This window comes from Diabrotica undecimpunctata, chromosome 8 (genome assembly GCF_040954645.1).
Source record: "Diabrotica undecimpunctata isolate CICGRU chromosome 8, icDiaUnde3, whole genome shotgun sequence".
Classification (NCBI taxonomy): domain Eukaryota; kingdom Metazoa; phylum Arthropoda; class Insecta; order Coleoptera; family Chrysomelidae; genus Diabrotica; species Diabrotica undecimpunctata.
In genome coordinates, this window is record NC_092810.1 from 59,790,349 (window position 1) to 59,813,383 (window position 23,035).

The 23,035-nt window shown below is 33.5% G+C and overlaps 1 protein-coding gene across 3 annotated transcripts in view; it reads right to left on the reverse strand.

The window, feature by feature from the left end:
- Window positions 1–23,035, reverse strand: part of Mgat4a (alpha-1,3-mannosyl-glycoprotein 4-beta-N-acetylglucosaminyltransferase a) — a 225,010-nt gene that overhangs the window by 31,210 nt on the left and 170,765 nt on the right. For all 3 annotated transcript variants that reach the window (XM_072540365.1, XM_072540367.1, XM_072540366.1), the window contains exons 8-10: window positions 19,639–19,746; window positions 15,429–15,622; window positions 1,733–1,866 (exon numbers count right to left, since the gene is read on the reverse strand). In XM_072540365.1, coding sequence (XP_072396466.1) covers window positions 1,733–1,866; window positions 15,429–15,622; window positions 19,639–19,746 — 436 coding nt within the window. The remainder of the gene's footprint in view (window positions 1–1,732; window positions 1,867–15,428; window positions 15,623–19,638; window positions 19,747–23,035) is intronic.

Here is a 23,035-nt window from a genome sequence, read left to right on the forward strand (position 1 = left end):
AGTTCTCTGCCCAGGTATATGAAGCTTTTAGAACTCTGAAGGATGATACCATTTATTTGTATGTTAGGTGTAACTTGTTCATGGGAGTTTTTGTGGAATACCCGAATTTTGGTTTTGGGAAAGTTAATGTCCAGCCTGTGACTTTCTTCTGATATGTTCATCAATATTTTTAGTTGGTCTTCTGTTTCTGCTAATACTACGGTGTCATCGGCATATCTTATATTGTTAATGATGATTCCATTGGCTCTGGCAGCATCAGGGCGATCTTCAAGAGAAGCTCTAATTATATGTTCGGCATATACATTAAATAATAGGGGGGATAAAATGCACCCTTGACGCACTCCTCGTTCTATGTTGATGTACTTGGTGTTTCCGTTCTCTGTTCGAACGCATCCTGTGTGGTTTCAGTATGTATTACTTATGATAGCTATGTCGTGTCCATCCAACCCTACTTCTTTTAGCACCTAGATCAATTTTCCGTGTTTGATGCGGTCAAAGGCCTTTCTATAATCGACAAAGCACAAGTCACTTCACATTCAACACACAAACTGCAACCCCTAGACAAAACTTTCATGGGAACGCTCAAGGCATACTATAGCGAAGAAATCAGGCAATGGTTACGTCATAATAATCACGCCCTCTCTCAGTACGATATTGGAGAACTTTTTGGCAAAGCATACCTTAAAAGCCAAACTAGAGACATTGCTGTATATGTATTCTGCGCCACTGAAATTTATCTATTGAATAAGACTGTGTTCTCAGATGCAGATTTTATTGCAGCAGAAATTGAGAGTAACAACCACAGCCATGTAGAACCGCAAGCTATAAGTCTGTAAGTCCATTTGAAATATCGCCAGTGCCGTCAATCAGGAAAAAATCTACAAATCGTGGTAAAAAATCATGGAAATCAACGGTAATAACTTCTTCAACTTACAAGCATTAGACCAGCAAAACAGCAAAAAGAAATTAAATGTACAAGCAGTAAAACGATACATTACGGCAAAGTCCACAAGGGAGGTGACTAAGAAAAAAATAATAAAAACAAGTCAGAGAGGCGGCATAAAAAGAAAATCGAAAGTTCTTCTGACAACGATAGTGAGCAGGAATTTCTACCAGCTGATGAAGATATGGATTTGGAAGAGATTCCTGGTGTAACGGATCCGGAAAATACGGATGTAAATTGTATTTTCTGTGACGGAAAATTGTGTGAGGATTATCGAGGTGAAAAATGGATTCAGTGCCTTATGTGCAACTTGTGGGCACATATAGCTTGTTCTGGTGCAGAAAGAGACGAATATGAGTGTGAATATTGTACATAAAAAATTATAAAATAAAAATATTTTTACTAGTAGCCCATATTTATATCACCTTTCCGTTTCTTACTTAAATGACACCGTGAGTGTTTTTATGACATTACAGAAAAAAATATCCTACTAGGCAGACAAAACGGACTAGCACAAAAGAGCAAAACAATTCTACATGCCAATTATGTAATTTAAACTTTTTCGATCAAAAAATAGTCAAGATATCAGCAATAAACAAAATGGTAGCCCATATTTGTACCTTCTCCTCTATTATTTGAAATTATATCTCACGGCAAACTAGTGAATCAAAACAGATTGATTTATCATTGATATGGAATATTGAAATCCATTTTGATTTTGAATTTTGAAAAAAGATTTATAATGGTATAAATATAGATCTAGTAAATTTTTCTAAAATAAGATCTTACCTACGATAATAAAACCATCTTGGGTAACATTAGAAAAATTTAAATTTTGAATTGGCTGTACAGGTTTGACTTCAACTGTGGTGTTGTAAAACTTATCCGTGGGATGCTCTGCGTTTCCACTTCGAAAATAAAACCTAAAAAGCGTGTAAACATTAGTCATATATTAAAAGTATGCTTAACATAAACTTACAGAAAGGTTTATGTTAATATGACGGATCTATAAGTTAGAGTACTTATACCTAGGGTCATGAGTTCAATAATGAACCACACGTACACAATGAACAAATAAATCTTTTGCTAGTAATAATTATATACTTCATACTTCTATACTTTATTTTTTTTTATTTAAAAACCGTTTTAAGTCCATAGGTAAGATTAAGAAATCATAAATATAAAAATGGCTCTAAAACTGTGTCTATGTGGCAGTCTATACTATATCCTTTGATATATTATTCTAAAAATCATACATCAAAGGATTTATGGACTGCGAAGAAAAAATCAGCCAAACACAATTTGGTTTTCGGAAGGCAGTGGGTACGTGAGAGGCTTTCTTTGGCATACAAGTGCTATTATAACAATGTACAGACGTGAATAGCTAGATTTAAGCACGCTTAATTGATTAAACTAAGCGTTTGAAATAGTAAAGCATGACAAGCTGATGGAGATGTCAACAAATATTGGAATAACCACCTGTGGTCTAAGAATTATTAGCAATCTTTACTGGAATCAAACATTGCCTATACGTACAGGAGTAGAAGAATCCGATGATATTAAAATTAAAAGTGGGGTCCGACAGGGATGTATACTGTTCTGCTGTGACACTCTTTCAAGAAGTAGTAGAGAATATTGGAGCCGGAATTCGAATTCGCATTAACAACGAAAGCATCTATAATATCAGATATGCTAAAATCTGCTATCGCTTTGTTAAATTAAATGGCCAAATATATGGCCTAGGAGGACAAATCCGTTAAACTTCCCGTGCTCGAATCGGTATCAACAGAGTGTTATGACTCATTTTAGCATATTCCTGACTTATCACTCACTTTAGCTGATACAAATTCAAAGTCGGAAAGTCCAACGAATGTCTCCTAAAACTTGACCACTGGAGCGGTTAGCGTACAGAGGTGCCACCTGCTTTGGTGGTCATGAACGAAACCGATTTAATAATATCGCTTTCTGTCCTCTGGGCTAAACGAAATGTGTTAAAGATTAAATCTTTTAGCAAAAGCTGCTATCGCTTTGTTGAATTAAATAGCCAAATATATGACCTATACTAAAACAATTTTTAATTGAAGGTGATTACTTGGCAACATCGCACCTAACGAAGCCCTTAACGATAACTTTTCAACGAAATCATATTCCACTTATCAATTTTGCAGAGGCGTACAAAAAAAATTATTTTAATTATTTATTTAAACACATAAGCAACTACGTAAAAATAAAATCTAAGACCAATATAATTATTAAATTATCATGTCTCTTTTAAGAGGTATCTTATAGTTGTCTAACAAAATAAAGTACAATTTTATTCTTATTAGAGAGTACCTAATACAGAACTTCAAAAAACAGAAAACTTTGGAAAATACCATTTTTTCCATTAGACTAAAAACAATCTGAAATTTTAACATACGATTTTGTCATTACACATCATCCTCTATTTATAGAATTACTGTGTGCTGTAAACGTTATATTTGTTTTTTTTAACTTAATTTGAAAGTTTGCTTGCGTTTATTTGTTTATATAAATATAAAAATATATTATGAAGTTCATATAAATTAAAATGAAGTAAGCTAAACTATTATCATGTGAATGCATTTATATAGTAGTGCATTTGTTTATTTCAGTAAATTCTCGAAATATGAAATGAAGATGGCACTAACTACTAAAGAGTTAATAGCTTTGTTAGAAGAACACTCAGATTGTGAAAATGCTGACTCACTTAATGTGGTTTATTTGCCGCCGAAATTAGATTAGAATGTTTCTGATGTAGAAGACATTGATGATAATATTATTTGTGAAGAATCAATCAAATCGGTTATTGCAGGTACATATGAAATACAAGTGATTAGGAATTCTGACGATTCTGATTATGATATTCCTTTGAACCACAGATTAAACGTCCAAAGAAAAAAAAGGCAAAAATAGTAAATCCAAATGTGTCTTAAGTTGTAACAACAGATACTCATTCGTGCTCAGTAGTAATTCAACATCAGTCAGATTGATATTTAGGCAATATAAAAGCCAACCATGAAGTCATGTCATATATTGAAGTTTTTTCACTCTTTTTGATAAAAAAGTAATTGAGAGCATTCCATATTTTATAAATATTTATGCATCCCAGAATAACCGTCACGATTTTGAAATGAATAACATAGATTTAAAAAATAATTATTAGCATATGTATATTATCTAGTTTACACTCTGCTTCAAGTTGATACGTATTGGTCAAAGGATGAGGATAAAAAAGTGCACATTATAAGAGAAAGCATGAGCCGACATAGATTTACATTTATAATTTATAATAGTGAAGAAACCGCTACATCAGTGTCAAACTTAGTAGGTACATGGACGTCAATCTAAATTTGCTTAACAGATGAAACCAGATCCGACAATATTGGCCACATTACAAAAAGAGACGATAGTGCAAAAATGTAGGATGTGCAAAAGTAGTGTTGCCCAAATGCAAGAACAAGACGAGACTTAGGCAGTCTTGGTCTTGGTCTTGCGCCAATACACCTGGTCTTGGTCTTGGTCTTGGTATTGCACTCCTGGTCTTGGTCTTGGTCTTGGTCTTGCAGCAAGAGTCTTGCAAGTCTTGCAGTTACCCATTAGCCTATTGCTATTTATTAAACGTTACTTTAGATCTTAGAACAACGTAACGGAGTAAGCACATTTTAAGCTTGAATTAACATAGCCATAATAAAGACCAACCAAATTAATAAATGTCTAAACAACTGACATCAGGTGGGGTTTGAAGCCACGATCTAAGCTTACCGTGCCTATGCTCTAACTAACTCAGCTATCTACCATGCCCCACAGAAGTCAATCTGTTTCTTAATAAACGTTTGCATTTACTAAGCTTAAATGTGCTAAAACATGGTTAAAACACAAAAAAAAAACAAATTAATGACATAAGCATGCCTGTATTTTAAAGAACATTATCTGCCTAGAAAGAGATTGATGGACATGATGGGCAAAAAATCCACATACATGTATCAAGGGCACAGATTTTTTAGGTGATAAGATAACAAACTATAATCCACTTATTAAAGCAAAATAAATGTTTTTAGAAATCTTATCTCTACTTTTATATAAAAAACTAACTTGAAAAAATAAAGAATAGGTAAAAAAGCAATGACAATCAAAAGAAGTTCTTTTAAATTAAGGAGATACCTACTTAATAAATACATTAATTTACCAAAATAAAGTAGTAGGTATATGATATATGTAGTTGGTAATAAGGTAATAAGTATATTTTTTTACATGTCCACTTTTACCAGCGGTTATTAAAATGCTTGTGATATCTCTACCGAATTTTGGTTTTTCAGGAAGAAATATTTGTAATTCCTTTTTGTGAAAAGATATTAGATGCTTCCTTAAACCTGACGTGTTTCTGTTGTTCATTTTCATTTCAACCTTTCTATGTAGGCACAATTTACACAAACCAATTAACGATACATGAATTATTTCGAAAAACTCATCAAATTTGCTTTTAGGTCTTTTAGATCTATAACTCCAACGCTCACTATTCCGACTAAAATTATTTGAATCTTTGTCCCTCATGTCAAATTGTAAATTTGTCACTCCGGGAACAAAAAGGATTAGATGAAAAACAATTATTACATTAAACTCAAAGTAAAGCTCAATTGGTTGGGAATGAAGTCAAGTAATGTCGAAAAAGTAACTACGATACTACTAGTTACTTTATGTTCGTTACTATCCAATACCTTAGTATCTAATAACAAACCGAGAATTATATATCGTTACTTCGTTATTCTAAATACTTCGGTATTTTGTTACGGTAGGCGGCATTATATGTTATTAATTTGTCTCGTTACTTTCGCGCTCTTTCAGCAAATTTTGTTTAACCGAATGATCTCATCGCACACTCAGCAGAAACAATTTATAGTCTTAGGCCGATAAGATTTGTTTATTTAGATTCCTTCTGACTAAATTATAATGGGAATACGATATTACTGTCGGCGTCGCAATGCAAGAAGATTATTTTTATGATTAGAGGGCGACTATACTCAAAATATGAACAATTAATTTCAGAGCGAAGAAGTCGTGTGCTGGAAAAAAATGTACAAAATATTTAATTTTGTAATCTCGACCTCTGAGCACGTAGCACGTGTCAAATGTGTTTTTTTAATGAATATTTTGATTCGGTATGTATGTTTATGGTATTGTTTGTAATACGCATTAGTTCAGTTTTTCAAATTTTTATTACATTTTTTTGCGTCTCATTGAGTCTTTAAGCCTATACCCGAACTACTATACTTGCTAAAACCACATTCAGTCCTAACTGCAAGACGCAAGAGTCTCGCAGGCTTAGTCTTGTTCTTGCTTAAATCTTGCACGGTCAGTCTTGGTCTTGGTCTTGCTAAAATTAGGCGGTCTTGGTCTTGGTCTTGGTCTTGCAAAAACGCAAGAACAAGACCAAGACTGCAAGACCAAGACCGATTTTGGGCAACACTATGCAAAAGTAATACTATTTATTTATGTAAAAGGTGTAGAATGCATCTACACCCCGAATGTTTCGAAAATTTTCACCTTAAAATTTAATTTACATTTAAGATACAATATGTTCCTTTATTAAAAATTGTACTGTTTTCCTTGAAAATGAGAAAAACAATCTTTTTGGTTGTAAATTAGTCTTAATTTATGTGTTTTTAATCCAATATAATAAATTAATTGTCAATTTCCTCTTTGTATATTAAGCGGTCGTTAATGGGTTAATATTATATAAAGAATAAACTTGCCTCAAATTTACTTTACTTACCTCAAAAATATTTTAAAGTTAATAATAAAGTCTATTTAATAAATATATTCCCAAGAAATAGAACACACTACGCCTATGCACATATACAATCTGGAAGGAATAAACTAAAATATCATATTTCTCTCATTACCATTCTTTCTAAGAACGTAATATATATATATATATATATATATATATATATATATATATATATATATATATATATATATATGTATATATATATATATATATATAGACCGGCAAAATATTGATAAATGTACCGATGTTTCAAACTATTCAATGAACTTGTCTCACTATACACTCGTGAATCGCACCAATTTATGTTGTTACGGGGGTAAATTTATCTTACTTTTTCACTTATTTAAATGACCCCGGTAAGAATTTACTGCTGAAATTTTACATGGTTGCCGCTTGTAGATTAGTCACCTCCAATTAAAAATTGTCCGACTATGGGAGGACAAATTCGTTAAACTTCCCGTGCTCGAATCGGTGTCAATAGCGTGTTAAGACTCATTTCAGCATATCCCTACCTCATCAGACACTCGGGCTGATAAAAAGTCAAACCCGGAAGGTCCAACGAATATCTCCTAAAACTTAACCACTGCAGTGGTTAGCGTACAGAGGTGCCATCCGCTTTGGTGGCTATGTACGAAAACGATTTATTAATATCGTTTTCTGTGCTCTATACGAAATGTGTAAAAGATTAAATCTTTTAGCATTTTAATAACACTCACAAAAAAGGTAGTGAATAAGATTCGCGTGACTCAGAGGAGAGCCAGATGTTGGGGGTCTCTCTGAGAAACCAAATCCCAAACGAAAAATACGTCGTAGAACAAAAACAGACGCCATCGAAAAAATCGCATCGCTAAAATTTAATTAATTGGGCAGGTCACGTCATCAGATTATCAGACAAGCCATGGACAAATCGTATTGTCGAGTCTAGACCAAGACAAGAAGCACTACGGAGTAGAGGAAGCCCACCAACTAGATGAACTGACGACCTGAAGCGTGTTAGCAAGCCGCATAAAACAAAGACAGATAGAAAAAGCTAAAGGAACACCTATGTCCAGCAGTGTACGCATACAGTTTGATGATGATATATATTATGTGTTCAATAAAACAGTTGCTTCACCTACTTTGTAAGCTTAACTCAAGAGAATTGATTTAAGATCGATAATCATGATTTATCTCATAACAATGAAAATACAAGACACACACACGCGCGTGAGGACTAAAAAAACTGACCAGAACTTAGATGCTAATAATAAAAATACATATTTAATTTGGACTACCAATATTGAAATATGAATATATTAAGTTTAAAAATAATAAAGCTATCGGAAATCTTCAGCATTAAAAAAATATGCAAACTGTTTAACGATATATACAATTAAGGGAAAATATCAGTCAATTAGTTGAAATCAATCTTCGTTGCAATTCCAAAGAAGACTTTTTTGCATGCAGCTACTCGTAGTAGTACAGAAATGAGAGCGAGAAAATATAGATTTCCAAATGACCATTCACAATATTAGACATTAAATATTAACACAAACCTTGAAAAATATTTGTTTCGATCACAAAGATATTAGTATGATCCAAAAACTAAGAATTGTTTTTAAACCCTTTTTTCTATTCGATAGTTCAAATATCGTTTAAAAATACCTTGAAACAAGTCTTGACTGACTGCAAGTCACAGTCTAATGTCGACTCAAACGGACCAAAAAAGTGGATGTCTGCAGATACTTTTAGACCTCCTTGAAGAACACAGAAAACTCAAAACTAGAGAAAATATGCAAAGAGATTCAACAACATGTCGACATAAATAACATCAAAAAACTATTCGATGAAGTTAAACGTTACTTACACGTAAATTCGAGCAGAAATCTCGGTCTATCAAAGATGATGAAGGCAATGTACAGGCAGATTTGCACAAGGTTATAGAGGTTTGGAGAGCGTATTGTAAGCCTTTATATGGATAAGAAGCCCGCGGACACCCCGTATGTACCTGCATGTTATGACTCCACTTGTCACTCTCCCTTAAAAGAAACACAACACACTCCTCTCACTGACACCAACAACACATCTTTGAATCCAAAAGCATACTTATTTTCGAGACTGGATTTGCTCTCAAAAGATTTAAGTAAATCAAAGCAGCAGGCTATTCTTTTATTACCTCTGATGTTTTGAAGCATCTTCTGGTATGTGGAGTGAAAATATTGCATCAATTGTGTAATGAAATCTGGCACACAGGCGTCTGGTCTGAGGATTGGAGAAAGTCCATAATCATACCTTTATATAAGGAAAGTCCAACAAATAATTGTACCAACTATAGACTACTAGTCCTAATATCACAGGTCAATAGGGTGACCTTCTACCTTCTGCAACGTCGTCTAGAAAACTTAATAAGTTGGTGAATAGCAACTGACCAGGCTGGATTTGTGAAGGAAAGAGGTACTAGAGAACAAATCCTTAATGTAAAAAACATTATTCAAACAGCCAGAGTATATAAGATCCCGATATTTATACATTTGGCTGAATATTAAAGGCTTTTGATAATGATAAATGGGACAAACTATGAATCACACTGACGACAATGGGTGTACCCAAACACTTGACTAACCTTATTAGCAAACTGTTTCAAGATAACTTGACATATATTCGAATGGACGGATGCCTATCTGACGTATGCGCTTTGGAGAAGAAAGTACGCCAAGGATGCGTTTCATTTCCCTTATTACCTAACATCTATACAGAGTTTATAATGCACAGAGTTTTGGATGATTGGGAGGGAGGAGTGTACCTAGGCCGCATCAAGATATATAAATAGCGTTTCGCAGACGACGCTACACTTCTAATCTCCACTCTAGAAGAAATAAGTAATTTAAAAATAAATCAACCTCGAGGTAGAAGGTACTAAGTTGAGACTCACGGTTAACTACAACAAAACCAAAGTCATGGTTATTGATCATCAACAACACTTTTCTAAAACCCGAACTATTGCGGGCTGTAAGATAGTCTCTTCTATGATCTATGCTGGATTAGTTAACAGCACAGGCAGTTGTGAATCCGAAATTCGAAGACGCATACAACTAGCAAGAGCAGCAATGACTAAAGTAAACCAGATATGGCGTGATCGTCACATCAATATGACAAATAAGAAGAGACTCGTTTCAACTCTGGCCTTTTCCATATTTTATTAGGCATGCGACACATTGACAATCAAAGAATCAGATAGACAACGCATAGACGCTTTTGAAATGTACACATGGAGACCACTGCTTCGAAAACCATGAACGGCTCGCCGCACGAATTTCTCGGTTCTAGATGAAAACCAATCAACGTCTCTCTAGTACTGTTTACTTTAGAATTGGAAAGTTTTTTAGTCATATCCATGGAAGCGATCACTAAATGGAGCGATTGGTGGTCCAAGGAAGGCCTAAGAGTTAACGCAAACGCGGCAAATCTCCACATCGATCAGCAGATATTACGAAAAAGCTTCTCAACAAACAGTATACTAAGACAGTATATGTAACAGATGACCGCGACCAGTGGAGAAATATCATTAATCAAACTAACTTTTAAAGTCATCGCTCCACATCATTTAGAGTCGGCTTCGTCATCTCTTCGCTCCATAAGGTTTCCAACTCCCCTATTTCTCTGTTATATCTATCATCCTCAAGGCGTTCGTTGTGTCTAACCTACTTCTTTTAGTTTTGTTCTCTCTCTAATTAATAAATCAGTCTCATGTTCGCGAAGTGAAATTCGAAGCATCTGTCGTTCCATGGCTCTATGAGCTTTCCTCACTATTTTCAAAAAATTTCGTTTGGTGAATGTACATGTGTGAGCTGCATATGTTAGGATCGGGAGAAGAATTAAATGTGTTGGTTCTAAAACTCGGAGGTATTTTTTTAATTTTTCAGTAGGTTTATAAAACAGCTTCACTATTAGAGTTAAGAAATTCAAACATTTTGCGTTACCTTATATATTAAATGAAACTTCGACCAAGAAGTGAAAATACGAGTACTAATAGCTAGAAATTCGTTTCAATCATCGTTTCAGCATAATAAAATGTTACATATGGCTAATACTAATTATGGTCGTGGGACCTGCTATTACAAAAAATCGCTAACTGTATTCGAAATTTCATGTGTTAGAAGGTTCTCATCCTTAGAAGGTTTCATAATTCCATAAATCGACCAAATTACAAATAAAGAGATCCTAAGAAGAGTTTATATTTAGGCTACTTTAAATCGTTTAACAGTTAAAAGTCTCACATTTAGATGCGACATCAGCACAATCATAAGAAGAGCGGAATAAGGATCTCAGATCTCAGAATTAACATTAGTATATAAATATATGCACATCATTCACAAGTAAACTATAAAAAGGTTAAAAATAAATCGAAAATCTGTTTATTAAGAATATGCGATTATTTTTTTTTTTGAAGCACAGCTTTCTTTTCGTGGGCTACGGACGGAGCGGTGCATCGCGCACAGGTATGAAAAAAAAAAAAAATAAAAGCGACTGAAACAATCCACTATATGGAGTAGTAAACGCAGCTCCATGCGTGTTGCTTATAAAATTAAATAATAAAATAAAAAATAAATAAAAAATAAAATAAAATAAAGTAAATTAAAAAGTATGGCTCGTGCGTAGACGACAAGAAAGCTATGCTTCCCTACCTCGGTCACTAGGCACCCAGAGTGCCACATCTCATTTTTTCTTTTAGTATTTGGCGTTTTCTAACATAACTATCACTGCACAATGGCATATTTACATTTATATGTAGATCTGTATATTACATTTTAGTAAATTTTGGTCGCAACGTTTATGATATCCAAATTATTTACCATTAGGCAAAAATTATTATTTCGTATTAACACTTTTAAACATAGTTTTCGATAAAAAGTATGGGCGGTTTTAGTTTTTGCACAAATACTTGGTTTTCTTCTATTTTGTGTATTATTACTTAACGTTTAATATTAATAGCTCCACACAGATATTCTACTAAATTTGAAGGCAACGAGCTTGACACAGAGTTTCATTTTTTTGCAAATATTAAAGATCTCCAGTCAATGAACCATCAAGATTATAAAGGAATACTTAAGAAAAAACTCACATCACACAAACTGGTGTCATATGTAGTGCAAAAAGCTAACCGTGCTGGTGATAGGTAAATATTATGTACTAACTAACAATCCGAACAAACTTAGGCTGATCTATACAGTACGCGTCTAAAGTTCGCCCACAACTATTTTCTGAACCAGAAAACTTAATTACTGTTTTGGTAATTGAACTAAGGCACCTGCAAATCTATTTACGGTGTTGTAATGATGTAATCATTTGAACATTCGACAAATAAAACTTTACAAACAGGTCGATTTATTTTTCCAGTTTTCAAAATTCTCAGTCCCATTCGGTATATTTCTAGAACATAAAGTTATTATTTCCTTGAGAGTTAGTTTACGATAATTTTTCATAATTCATTGCTTGCAACTTTGAAACGGTACGACAAAATCATACAAAAACCTACGAACATACTTAATGACATAAGATCAGTTAAATAAGAGATCACATGCCATAAATTATTAAGCAATAGTTTATACCTGCTTATACAATACAGCTATTGAATATAAAACGGTCGAAGGTTTGAAATCCCGAGATAACCTTGGGAACAAGATGTGGAGTTACTGGCTGATGACCATCATCACTGGTCTTTTTCTGGTCCGCTCCATTACTGGGGTTTGCGATCACTATATCAAAATGTTCTCTATTCTGCACCACTCTTAGTAATTGTTGAACGTTTATACCCGTCCAAGTTCTGATGTTGCGAAGCATGACATGGCTCTTCTGGCTACTCGTCTTCGGCCCTCTATCTTTCCTTTAATTAATAATCGTAGCAGGTTATCTTTGTCATTTCTGATTATGTGGCCTAAGTACGAGGAATTTCTTTTCTTACTCGTTGTTATAAGTTCTAACTCTCTATTTATGGTATTTAATACTGTTCGATTCGTGTGTTGTGTCCATGATATTCTGAGCATTCTGCGCTAAAGCCATATTTTAAGGGCTTCTAGCGATCTCATGGTATTTAATTTTAATGTCCAGGCTTTAACTCCATACAGAAGGACTGACCAAACGTAGCAGTTAATAACTATAATTCGAATGTCTAAGCTTAGTTTTACTGCCAGCGAACCAAAAAAAAAAAGAAATGGAAAAACAAACTTATATGGAAAATACGAACTATACTTTTCTCGAGTGTAACAAGGCCTTAGAACCAAGGAAGGGGTAGGAATTATTCTGTTAGGAGAGTTTGGCATTAGAACGACATAATTCCGACCAATCTCCTCAAAAATAATATATATATATAGAACTGGAAATGGAAGAAGTAAATGATATATAATACAGATATATGCCACAGTAGAGGTGACAGATGAAGATATTCTACATATTCTATAAAACACTACAGCTTACTCTAGATCAGGTGCAAGAAGAGAATAAAAACATAATCTTGATGGGAGACTGTAATGCGCGAATAGGAAATGATTCAAATACAGGACTTGGATATAAGGGAAGTTACGGCGGAACAATATTAAATAGAAACGGAGTGAAAATGTTAAACTTTTGCCAAATAAATCACTTGATAGGTTACTCTTTCTGGTGTCAACTACTACAGGATAAATACACTTATGTAGCGGAAGAACGTAATGCTAAAAGTATAATAGATTGCATAGTGTATGTGTAAACGAAGGAAATAAAACGGAAAATAAAGAAAATCTGAATTAAAAACTCAGCTAAACTAGGAACATATAATGCTGATGAAAGGAATGGACTCAGAGAGCATCAAAGAATTATAAGACATAGAATACACCAGAATCAATATAAATAGATTGAGAAGAGAAAATGTAAGACGAGTATCAGGATGAAAGACACAGATTGTTTCTCGAAATACAAGGAAATAACTAAGGATGGAGTCTAGAACAAAGATAAGAGATATTCAAAGGAACAATAGAAGGGACTACATAAGAAGTTGAGACAACGCAAAATTGAAGGTTAGAGAAGCGAAACGAACTAGATGGAGAAAGTTTTGTGATGAACTGGATTACAATTTCAGAAATAATAACAAAAGTTTCTGGGTTAAAATACGAAGTCTAAGAGGAAGAAAAAGAAAAAAAATACCAGGTTTAAAAAAAGTGACAAAAACGAGACAAAAACTCATATAAAAGATATAATAGATCATATATATGATAGATATTTGGGGACAATACAAAAAAGTCAATGAATCCTAGGAAAACCAACAAAACGAAGAACCAAAGGGTATAAAAAAGAGGAAGTTTCCGAACAAAACTAGAAAGAAATAAACATGGAAGAGTTGAGGATGGATTATCAAGAATTAAGACAAGAAAGGCCGGAGGAGCGGACGACATCGATCCTGAAATGGTAAAGTGGGTAGGGAAGAAAGTTAAAAAATGGCTACTAAAAATCCTGAGAGAGGCATGGAGAACAGAAAGCATACCAAAAGACTGGGAAAAGGATTAAATGGTACCTATTCACAAAAAAGGAAAAGAAGTAGACTACGAAAATTATAGGGCCATTTGTTTGTCATCAACAACTTTCAAACTATATACAAGAATAATAAAATAAAGACTACGCCAAGTAATATAGGAAAAATTGGACGAGGAATAAACTGCATTTAGACGGGGAAGGGAGACAACAGATAATATATTAACGAGATGTCCCGACGAAAATTATAAACGTAATTAAAAGCACTTATAACACGGTCACTGGCATAATACAAATCAACGGTACAAGATCAAATAAATTCAATATTATTAAGGAAATAAAGCAAGGTGACAGCCTTAGTCCAGTACTATTCCACATATTCAAAATTCATTTGATTTTAACGTACTCAAAAGTTTGGGGGGATTTAGGGCTGCACACCCCCCTTAAAATTTTTCTGTGCGCTTAGATTTTGTTGTTTCTTTTGTATGAAAAATGCTTTCACAACAAGAAAGTAACGTGTCTATTTTTATTACAAAATGTCAAGTAGTTTAGTAGATAATGCCAAAAAAAAAAACAGTAAGTTGGATTCAATAAATTTATTTTTGTCCCCGAAATGCGTGATTTAATTTATGACATAACTTTTTGAGACACTCTGTATATAGAGCCTCGATCTTCTTAAGTTTATGTAGTCAGTTACCCCTATCCATTGTCAACCGTGTTACGTTGCACCTAGTTTTCAAGCATCTTCGTCTACACCATCCTTACATCTAAGTTTTGGCCTACGTTTCCGTCTTAGATATTGGATGTTACCTAACGATCTATTACATGACATATATTGTAATTTAAGAATAATGCTGATGACATCATACTTTTAACAGATGTCAATAAATAAACAAATGAAATATATTAGTGTATGGAAAACTGGAAAAATAAAATACTTATTTTACACTATAGCCATTGGAGGTTCGATTATACTAGACTAGTAGTAAGAGCATTAAGAAAAAAATTATATGTATTAGTGTCTAAAACCAGTTATTTAAAAATTTATTTTAAAAATAGTTGGCAGGGTGGATTTAAGATACGAAATGTATATATATTTATGCTGTTATTATTTAGTTTAGGCATTTAAAATTGCTACGGTTTAGGCTTATTTTAGATGTACCATTTGGTGTTAATTAAAAATGTTTTATTTACCTTTTTAGAGTAACTGGCGGTGTTAAGTTAAATAAAAGTTGATCGCCTGGTTGTGGTAACAAACCCCAGAAAAAGGTCTCTCCTAAGTAAGCTCGTTTTAGAGTATATTGTTTATAATGCTTAATTCCAGATACCACTTCAGCTGGAGGATTGTTGTGAGGAAAGAACAAAGCCACTTTTCCAAACTGTTTGTCCTAAAAAATATGTAGTTTTTAAAATATCGGACTAAGAAATGGTACATAAAAGATTTGAAATAAGATTTATCGATAATAAAACTTAAAATTATACCTTAATATTCTCCAAGAAACGAGCAGTATATTAACTACTATATTTTAGGGAAATAAACCAAAAATACCACAGGAAAATAATTTCAGAACCAATAAATGACGTAATGACACAAGCATATTGGAAAAAAGAAAATAGACGACTAAATTTCTATAAACACTTGTTAGGTTCAAAATCCTTAATAGTATCTATATAATGCAAATTTGGTTGCAAACCGTGAATTGAGAAAAAAGATAGAAATATCCATACTTTGGAAAGTATTATCTAAACCACTACCATAAATGCAAATATTTTTAATTCTAGACATTGAGGTGGACTAATAGCTACATTTATGTGGAAATGGTAGCTGATATACTATAAAATAGTATCAAGAAAACTATGCAACAAGAAATAAGGAGCATTATGTACCTATGATACATTCTTTATAGTTTAATAACATATCATCAAAGATAAAGTATTTTTCCAAAATTTCTGTTAATATAACAGTTTGCAGTTTGCTAAAGTTGTTATTGTTTCAAGACATCCTAAAATTATGGTTTCCTAGGACTCTTTGCTGAAACGAGCCGATCTAAAACCGGAACGGGAAATAAATCACCGAAGAAAGGTTTGTCGCCAACAGTTATGGAGGTGGTTTCTTAAAAATAATGATCTCCACTGTATTGTGTCAGCTGTGATACCACATATATTTGGTATATTTGGTATATTTAAAAATGCTGTATGTTCCTGTATTTAAATTATTTAAAGCAGTGTATTATTTTTAAATCATCACGTATCTTAAAATCCCAAATATAGTAAAAACAGAAAGTAGGAAATCAAATCAATGCATAGTTTATCTTCTCGAATATAATTTTTTTTATTAAACCCCTAAGCTGTGCCTATATTTTTCAAATCTGGTCACAGGTGAGTAATTATCAATTCGTCTTTGACTTAAATTACTAAAAAATACTTATATTCTAATAACTTAATCCTATTTTATCCTCATTTTATCTAACAACTATGCACTATGGCTAACATACAACACAGCACTATGCTTTGCTTTTACACTAGTTAATATTTTACACTAACTCAAATGGTTTTGTTCCGTGATCAAATCAAGTACCTAGGTGTGGTATTTACCTAAACACTTAACTGGAGACAAGATTTGATCGAAACCTGTAACAGGGTTAGGAGAAGAATCGTCCTGCTCAATGCTCTATTTGAAAAATTCGGACGGACGCATTCATGTACACTAATACTCAAGTACAAAGCATCCATTAAACCCGTAATTAAATACGTCTTGCTTAATCGCGACCTGTCACAACAGCTGCTCTCGTTGAAAAGGAGTATCCTGCGTAAAAGTAAACTAAAACGACTAGACTTTCCCTCCGTCCTAACACCGTCTATAGACTATATATAGACCATACTCGAGAGGCTCACCTCTCTGTGCACAAATTACAAACAACCATCAGAGGCCAAAACTTTAGAGCCCAAAATACACTCAAAACTGCCTGATTATCTTTCGGCGATGTATTCATCAGATAACCCAAACCCAAACTACCCTTCTTTCATACAAAATTGCTGACCACCGCTAACAACGAACTTGCTGATGAATACAACGACATCCTGAAGGCAACTCCACTTTATTTACTGAATAAACAGATAAATAGCTCACTTCAAGTTTGCACACGGACAGGGAGGGATCGGTTTTCTGTGGTCTTCCGATCCCATTGCACAGCTATACCTGTCCATAGGAAGGATAAAGCCACAGCTGCTGTCAACGCGAAATAACTCCTCACAGCCATTAAACATTTTAAATTGAGTCCCATTCATCATAATAATTTAAAAAAATCTGAAAAGAACCTTTTTAGGAGTAGTATCGAAGCCCTTTCTCCCCGACCACCATATAAAGTCGACCTCTTTCGCAGGACATCGAAATTCCACCATCGAAACACCAACAGTGCCCAACGAGACATCCAGTGCCACCACTCAAAAAAAAACAAACCGCGGTCTGAAAAGGTGACAAAAGCCACCTAAAACAGGACACACACATACACGCACACACACACACACACCCACACTCACACACACACCCACACACACACACACACACACACACACACACACACACACACACACACACACACACACACACACACACACACACACACACACACACACACACACACACACACACACACACACACACACACACACACACACACACACACACACACACACACACACACACACACACACACACAAACACCAGTCAAAGAATACTCAACACCACAACCCAAGCGACAATGAGCGAAGCTTATTAGGCTATTACGCTATTAATGTGAACATTTTTGACAGCTGTCAATTTTTGACATAATCTTCATATATCAGCCAGCTCCTTTTCTGTTCTTGGATAACTTTCAACCTAGCTACAATAGATTTAGGCATTTTATTAATTTTTATATCTTATCCACATCACCTGGGTATGTTAATTAGTTACAAATTGTAGGTATGTCTTATGAATACTGAACAAGGTAAATGAGCCATTTGTTAAGACGACTGAATACAGAGTATTGTATTTCAATTTTAATGATTGTTCCAACCTGATAATATAAATTATATAACAGTATAATCATGATAGAAAATTGTCCAATAACTCTAGTTGTTTGAATATTTTAAGATGAACATTTAATGATTTTCATTTATGCAAACATTCTCAAAAGACCAACTTAAACCTAATTTAGGTCTAGTTCATTATTATTATTCCTACAAAAACTTACATTACACACATAATCTGATGATTCAGGCACAATTTTTAGACTTACAAAGATTAAATTAGTTTTGCGAATCCACTGCGATCTGTTAACCTCAAAAGTTGAACGAGTATACGTTTCATACTAATTTAATACTAATACAAAATCTTTCTCATTTGTTTTAAGTATGTCGATTTTTTGAAGTATAGCTTTCTTATCGCATACTACGGACGGAGCGGTAGATCTTACACAGATGCGAAAAAAACATAAAACCACTGTAACGACTTAACGACGGATCTCAACGCAGTCATATTAATCAAATCAAATAAAATACAATAAAATGAAATAAAATAAAATAAAATAAAATGTCGGATTCTTCTGTAAAACCAAAATTCAAAGGCGGCCAACTTATTCAGATGCTTTTGTTTCAATGTCCATGCTTCCGAGCCATAAAGAAGAGTAGTGAATGTGTAAATATAATAAAATACAATGATAAAATGAAATAGAAAAAATAAAATAAAATAAAATCAAAAGCAAATCGAATCGAATCAATTCGAATCAAAGCGAATATCGAATCGAATCGAATATCAAATATCGAATGGAATCGAATCGAGTCGTATCAAATCGATTATCGAATCGAATGGAATCAGGCCGACTCGGGTCGAAACGAATACTGAAGCGAATATCGAATCAAATTGAATCGACTCGAATCCAATCGAATGGAGCGGAGTCGAGTTGAGTCGAATCAAATCGAATATCGAATCGAATAGAATCGAAAACCAAATCGAATCGAATATCGAATCGAATATGGAATCGAATATCGAATCGAATCGACTCTCATAGACTCGAATCGGATCAAATTGAATCGAATTGTATTAAATTAAAAAGCATCGCACCGTGCGTAGACGATAAGAAGGCTATATTATCCCTCCTCGGTCACTCCTGGAGTGTCACTTCCCGTTTTACATCAATATTTATTTCTTTAAATGTGATGTTTTCACTATTTGAAATTCGAAAACCGATCTCCTCACATAAAATGTAGTTTATGTTATGCTTTGTATTTCATTGTCTTTGCACTTCACCTTACTAATTTCACCTACTAATTTACAAAGCAAAATCTTAAAGATCATTAATCCAAAAAGTCGACTCTAATAAAATGTTAAGAATATATCGGTTTGATATGAAAAAATACTTACTTTTAGTTTTTGTACTTTTCCTTTTAGAGACGAATGCATTCCAATATGTTGAAATAACGATGGTTTGTAATGAATCCAGACCTTTGCTTTATCTGCTTTACAGTTATCCTAAAATAAATATTAGCAGTAAATATTTATGAAATGGCTATAACAAATAAACGGCATAATTTGTACATTAACGGCACTATACCACCCCCAACCCTAGAATTGTAGTCTTATCACGCAGGAGATGAGAGAAGAGAAGGGATAGAGGAGCAGTTTTTTTTCTTATTAATAATAATAATTGCTAGTCTAAATTTATTAACGCCTCTACTAAAAAGTTCACCTGAACTACAGCTAAACCATTAATGCCAGTTTCTGAGCCAGGATATTTTTCTTCAGCTTAAACTTCTTTTTCACTTTATTTTGTCTTGCATGATATTTTTCAGCAATGAGTTTTCCTCTCCTCATAATGTTTTCTTCTTATTATTGTCAATCTTCATACTTTTTGTATACGCTTCGAAGATTTCGTAATCTATCTGTCCATGATATTTTTTAAATGCGACAGTGGTTCAATATTTCAAATTTTGTTGTCTTAATATACTAAAAATGGTTGCACAAGGTGCAAATCTATTAATTATTGTTCTTTTTTAATTATTCTAAAACTTCTTAACAAAGGGACTAGCTGCACAGATTGAACAAAAGAAGAGATACAGCCCTGACCCCGAATTCCCGACGAATTTCTATTTCTTCCGTTAGTCTCTTTTTGATCTTACATCTTGCTGTCTACTTGACTTTTAGAATTTGTAACATTTTGTGATGTTACACTTTATCTAGAGCCTTTTCTAAATTTATAAAATCAGCATGCACTTTTTGATTCATATTAAGGCATCGTTGTGGATCACATCATCAGATCAGGCTTCCCTATTGCCACATCCTTACCTAAATTCCATTTATATATTAGTTATTTTAGCCTCCAATCTCGTATAGATTCTATTGTGAAATATTTAAAAAAAATCATTGCATGAGAAATTAGTGCTTTAGTACAATGTTAGCTGCAGTTCTTTGTATTATCTGTTTTTTGAATTACTATAAATATTGCCACAAGAATTAGCTTGCCTTTGGTGGCCAATTTTAATGTTGTTTAAAGAACTATGAAACTTTAAATATATAAGAAATCAAAACCAAACAAAAATAAAAGGGAATATAAACATCGGCAGTTATAAACATCTATAGTGGCGTACCAAAAGAAAAAAGATCGTAGAAAAGAGTAGCGATATTGACAAAACATAAATAACATAAAATAAAAATCACGAATATCATTATAAAAAATGAGACAACAATGAAAATACATATGAACATAATAGAAAGAAGAAGAACATAATTGTAATATATGCCCCCATAAATGATCAAACGACTGAATTTAAGAAGAAAACTTTGAAGAGTAACTGAAGAAATAAACAAAAAACGGTCAAAAACCTATACTGCCCTGCAAAATTAACTGAATACTAAGTTTATTTTACGGAAAATTAGTACTAAGTTTACGGAAAAGTATTTAACAATCCATAAAATAAAAACAAGTTTCAAAATATTAACTAATTTAACAACAAATAAAAATTTATAAATTTTTTTATTCAGGCGTAAAATATTTTTTTAAATCATAAATTAATTCTAAATATGGATTTTTAAATCGAGTATTTCCTCGTACAGCTCGAATAACAGCTCTCATAATTTCTGGCATAGATCTTAGCAGCAATATCGTTTTGCGATGGATTTTCTCACTCGTTTACCAGCACATGTTTTACCGCTACCACAATACCAAACTCGCTATAATTTTGCATAATTACTCTTCCCAACTTGTCCTACAGATAAGCTATGGGGTTAAGGTCTGTACTTCTAAGAGCCCAGGTTAGTCCCAGAATCCCAACATCTGTAAAATATTGCATTGTTACCTGCATTAGGAGAACATGTCCACCTATAAAATGCATGTAAGGTACCATATATTTTTTCAGACATACCCTAATATATCATTCTTTAGGTCTTCTCCTAGCTCTTTGGCGACCATCATATGAATATCTCATAAATCAAGACTCATCTGTAAACACACCGTTTCTCTAATCTTCCTTATCCCAATATGTATTAACACAAGGGAATTCCAGGCTAGCATGTACATAAGAAGATAAATTTTGTTTGCTTAATCGTCTACGTACGGCATCAGGTGAAACTGTACGGTACCATGAACATCGGCCACTCTCCCAGTCAAAGCTGTAGCAGTAACGCTCTCAAAATGCTTTGAAGTCTAATACACCGATCTTTCACGGTGTTTGTTGCCATTGGTCTTCCTTGTCCAGATCGTCTTGAGTAAGATCCAGTTTCTCCAAATCTTTGCAAATCATCGTGTATTGTACTTCGCGGATCGCCAAGCATTTCTTCGATATAGCAACTAGAACGATCATCAAGGCTCATTATTATGCAGAGCAACATCATTCGCTAATAGATCTAATTGAGTTTTTTGCTTCTGTTACGAATGTTGATTTTAGCCAATCTGATGGTATTTTACATACATCGTATAACTTATTGAATAATAGTGCTGTTATCAAGTTTAGGATTTTAGTTTAGTCGTCTCTATTTAAGTTAAGTTTTTCATCATTGATATTCTCTGTCACAGTGGATTTTCCGTTTTCTGGGCTTTTACTGCATGCGTATCTTCTTCTTTGAATATTTTTGGACAATTTTATTTATTCGATTATCTACGGATGAAGGAGCACAATGTTTATCGTCCTCAAAATGAGAATATATTCTTACCATCTCTCCAGTTTGTCTTTTGTACATGTTTGTTGTCTCCCTCAGCAACATAAACAATTTTGGCGATAAAGTCAACCATGATCATTATTTTCTCACCTCTTTTTGTGAGTCACATGATTTCATATCAAATTCAGCTTCTGTATGTTATTATAAAATTTTTCGATTTGGTACTCTGACTTGTCGCTTGTTGGAGCATAGACCTGAATAATCTTTAGGTTTCTATGGGTTGTTCGAAATTTCAACATTACTACTATGTTATTTAAAGGGATGAAGTCTGTGACTGACTGCGAAATTTGGTCCGATACTAATATAGCCGTTCCATATTAATGTTCTGGGTCGGTTCCTTCTGAATAATAGATATATCCATCTTTTGTTTTTTGTTTTCCTGAACAAGACCAGCTTACTTAACTCATCACCAAGATACATATTTTCATTCTTCTCATCTCGGTTTCTGTGTTTGCCAAATTATGGAACATAAATAATTACATTCTAGGTGGCAATGCTTAGTATCTTGTCATATATTTGGATACTCTCTTAACTTTCTTGAATCTCAATGGTAGTTGACCGAGGGATTCTTCGAACCCTCTTCTCATGTAAAGGATACCCGGACTGA